At 47.3% G+C, this 4,102-nt stretch overlaps 1 protein-coding gene across 1 annotated transcript; it reads left to right on the top strand.

The window, feature by feature from the left end:
* The first annotated feature begins 2,953 nt into the window (after positions 1–2,953).
* LOC127298441 (pollen-specific protein C13) lies at positions 2,954–3,743 on the top strand. Its single transcript, XM_051328286.2, has one exon. It carries the CDS (start codon positions 3,017–3,019, stop codon positions 3,518–3,520), a length of 504 nt encoding a protein of 167 aa, XP_051184246.1. The 5' UTR covers positions 2,954–3,016; the 3' UTR covers positions 3,521–3,743.
* Positions 3,744–4,102: the final 359 nt, after the last annotated feature.

Genomic DNA, 4,102 nt, shown 5'->3' with positions numbered 1-4,102 from the left:
ATATGCCCTAGAGGCAATAATAAAGTGATTATTATTTATATCTTTATGTTTATGATAAATGTTTATATATCATGCTATAATTGTATTAACCGAAACATTAGTACATGTGTGATATGTAGACAAACAAGAAGTCCCTAGTATGCCTCTTAAACTAGCTTGTTGATTAATGGATGATTAGTTTCATAATCATGAACATTGGATGTTATTAATAACAAGGTTATATCATTATATGAATGATGTAAATGGACACACCCAATTAAGCGTAGCATAAGATCTCGTCATTAAGTTATTTGCTATAAGCTTTCGATACATAATTACCTAGTCCTTATGACCATGAGATCATATAAATCACTTATACCGGAAAGGTACTTTGATTACACCAAACACCACTGCGTAAATGGGTGGCTATAAAGGTGGGATTAAGTATCCGGAAAGTATGAGTTGAAGCATATGGATCAACAGTGGGATTTGTCCATCCCGATGACGGATAGATATACTCTGGGCCCTCTCGGTGGAATGTCGTCTAATGTCTTGCAAGCATATGAATAAGTTCATAAAAGACCACATACCACGATGCAGTAAAGAGTACTTGTCAGAGACGAGGTTGAACAAGGTATAGAGTGATACCGAAGATCAAACCTCGGACAAGTAAAATATCGCGAGACAAAGGGAATTAGTAATGTATGTGAATGGTTCATTCGATCACTAAATGTCATCGTTGAATATGTGGGAGCCATTATGGATCTCCAGATCCCGCTATTGGTTATTGGTCAGAGTGAGTACTCAACCATGTCCGCATAGTTCACGAACCGTAGGGTGACACACTTAAAGTTGGATGTTGAAATGGTAGTACTTGAATATGGAATGAAGTTGGAATATTTGTTCGGAGTCCCGGATGAGATCCCGGACGTCACGAGGAGTTCCGGAATGGTCCGGAGAATAAGATTCATATATAGGATGTCATTTTATGTGAAATAAAATGTCGCGGAAGGTTCTATGGAAGGTTCTAGAAGGTTCTAGAAAAGTCCGGAAGAAACCACCAAGGAAGGTGGAGTCCACATGGGACTCCACCACCATGGCCGGCCAGCCCCAGATGGGGTGGAGTCCCAAGTGGACTCCACCATAGGGGGCCGGCCACCCCCCCCACATGGGAGGTGGAAATCCCACCCTTTGGGTGGGAGTCCTAGTTGGGCTAGGTTTCACCTCTTATGGAAGGTTTTGGTTTCGGGTCTTATTCGAAGACTTGGACACCAACACTTGGGATCCACCTATATAATGAGGGGCCAAGGGAGGGGGCCGGCCACCCCAAGACCACAAGCTGGCCGCCCCCCATAGAGTGGCCGGCCACCCCTCCCAAACCCTAGCCAAGCTCCTCTCCTCCATATTGCCCGCATAGCTTAGCGAAGCTCCGCCGGACTTCTTCACCGCCACCGACACCACGCCGTCGTGCTGTCGGATTCAAGAGGAGCTACTACTTCCGCTGCCCGCTGGAACGGGGAGGTGGACGTCGTCTTCATCAACAACCGAACGTGTGACCGAGTACGGAGGTGCTGCCCGTTCGTGGCGCCGGAACCGATCGTGATCAAGATCTTCTACGCGCTTTTGCAAGCGGCAAGTGAACGTCTACCGCAGCAACAAGAGCCTCCTCTTGTAGGCTTTGGAATCTCTTCAGGGGTGAGACTCGATATCCCCTCGTTGCTACCGTCTTCTAGATTGCATCTTGGCTTGGATTGCGTGTTCGCCGTAGGAAAATTTTTGTTTTCTATGCAACGTTATCCTACAAAAATTTCCTATACATGTTGTTTGATTCATAGGAACATATCCTATAGGAAAAATTCCTATAGGAATCTTGTAGTGTAATTCCTATAGGAAAAAATCATTAGCTCATACCTCATGAAAAAATTCCTTTGCTACAATCAAACAAACTTCATCTTCCTATAGAATTCAAGTAGACATGCCATTCCAATCCTATGCATTTTCTATTCCTATGCTTTTCCTATCCTTTAAATCAAAGGAACCCTAAGCGTTTACGGTGAGCGTATCGATCCAGAGTTGGAACTGGGACCGTACTGTTGGACTTTGACAGATGTTGACCCTAACCCAGGGGCGTGGCTCGTCTGCAGTAGCATTATTACTGTACCCGTACAGTAATGTACTTGATCTACCATTCAGTTACATCCGACGGTAGTCTCAAACGCTCTTTTTAATGTGTTCTTCTTCCCTTGTTCTTTCTCGTTGCATCACGCAGGCAAGCAGTAGCCATCGCCGTTCGTTACCATCGTCCATCGCTAGGAATGGAGCACACTGCTCCGACGAGGGACGGACATCCGGCGGCGCTCAGAAGTGGGAAAGTACCACGTCAAGGAATTAAGCCGTCAGCAGTGGTAGCTCGACAAGGAATCAAGCCCCCACCACCCAGCTTGAGCAGTTCGACCGGAGTACGTCTGCGCCGGTGGATGACGGACGGGTCTTTCTGCTCGTAGCAGAACACCAGCAGGCCATGGACTGCACCACACTATCTCCTGATGTTTTAGATCCGTGGCCAGCATCCCGGGCGGCGCGACGCAGCAACAGTGAATCCATGGGTTAGTTGCCCGCTGCGCGCTGATGTATTGAGGTAGCGCGGCACGGCGGCCTGATAGGCTGATACGTGCAGAGGAAGAAGACAATCAGGTTTTGCTGGAAATAGAAGACTGGCTACGTCGTTGGACGGTTGATAAGTACATTACTGTACGGGTACAGTAATAATGCTACTGCAGACGAGCCACGCCCCTAACCCAGACCTAAGAATAAGATTTATTAGTTATTATACTACAAATAGATTAAAAAGGTGTACTAGTATAAAATTAAGATGGTTGGTCGACGCATGAAAAGACTAAATTAAGCAGCTAGGATTTCGCTCCACCACTCGTTAGTTTGCATTCCCACAAATGCAGCTAGCTAGCGGTCGGTTCATTTCGTTTGTGTATATAGGAGACAAATTAGTAAGGCCGATCGTGTACGGAGGGAGGTCAAGATGATGACGGCGACGATAACAATGAGGTTTGCTGTCGTAGGCGCGGTGGCGTTGCTGCTCGTCGGCGGATGCACCGCCGACAACTGCTTCTTCGTGGAGGGGGAGGTGTACTGCGACACGTGCCGCGCTGGGTTCGTGACGAACGTCACCACCCCGATCCAGGGCGCCAAGGTGCGGCTCGAGTGCCGCCACTTCATGACCGCCGCCGGCACCGTCGAGAGGTCCGCCGAGAACGTCACCGACGCCGCCGGCAACTACAAGATCGAGCTCAAGGACAACCGCGGCAGCGAGGAGGTGTGCGCCGTGAGGCTCCTCAGCAGCCCCGTGCCTGGGTGCACGGAGATCGACAAGGGCCGCGACAGCGCCCCCGTGACGCTTGTCGACGCCGGGCTCGCCACCAAGGTGCGACGGGCCAGCGCGCTCGGGTTCCTCAAGACGGAGCCGCTCCCCAACTGCGGAAAGATCCTAAGCGACCTCGCGCTCGGCTCCGGACCTAGCTACTGATCCATGTGCATGTGCTGCGCTAATTTGATTTGATCTAACATGGCTACTACAACATAATTAATAATCTTTAATAATTGTTGTCTGTGTTGAAATATTTACTTGGGTTGATCAATGTTTTTCTGTGTCTCGTGGATCATTGTACAGTTTCATTATTAGTTTTACGTCCGATATGTTGCACTGGACCTTTCCATAATTATTATGCCCCCTATGATATTCCTCTGTATATGGTGACTAGTACAAATGCCCGTGCGTTGCCACGGGTCTTCAAATTTTATTTCTTAATATACATATATAATTTACAACTCACTATGAAAATTGAAACAAATCAGGGATAATATAATATACAACACGATAACACCGAAGCAACAACAAGACAACATTGTTGTGCCTCTACGTGGTTCCAAGTTCTAGCTCTTCTTTTCTTCCGCAGTCAGTCTCACACCTGTGTTATGGGCCGTCATAACTGTTAACTCAACAACCACTCCTTTTGGATGTATTATTGTCTCGTAAAACGTGTATGTTGCAAACACAAGTATAACTAAAGGAACACTTCTTTTCTGATTAGTCAAAACAACACTTTGA

The sequence above is a fragment of the Lolium perenne genome, unplaced genomic scaffold (assembly GCF_019359855.2).
Source record: "Lolium perenne isolate Kyuss_39 unplaced genomic scaffold, Kyuss_2.0 unplaced33, whole genome shotgun sequence".
Taxonomy (NCBI): Eukaryota; Viridiplantae; Streptophyta; class Magnoliopsida; order Poales; family Poaceae; genus Lolium; species Lolium perenne.
The sequence above is the reverse complement of the archived record's forward strand: the minus strand, read 5'-3'. Positions and strand labels throughout refer to the sequence as shown.

Coding starts and splice junctions, on each gene's coding strand:
- LOC127298441 (XM_051328286.2), top strand. CDS start 3,017: ATGATGACGGCGACGATAACAATGAGGTTTGCTGTCGTAGGCGCGGTG.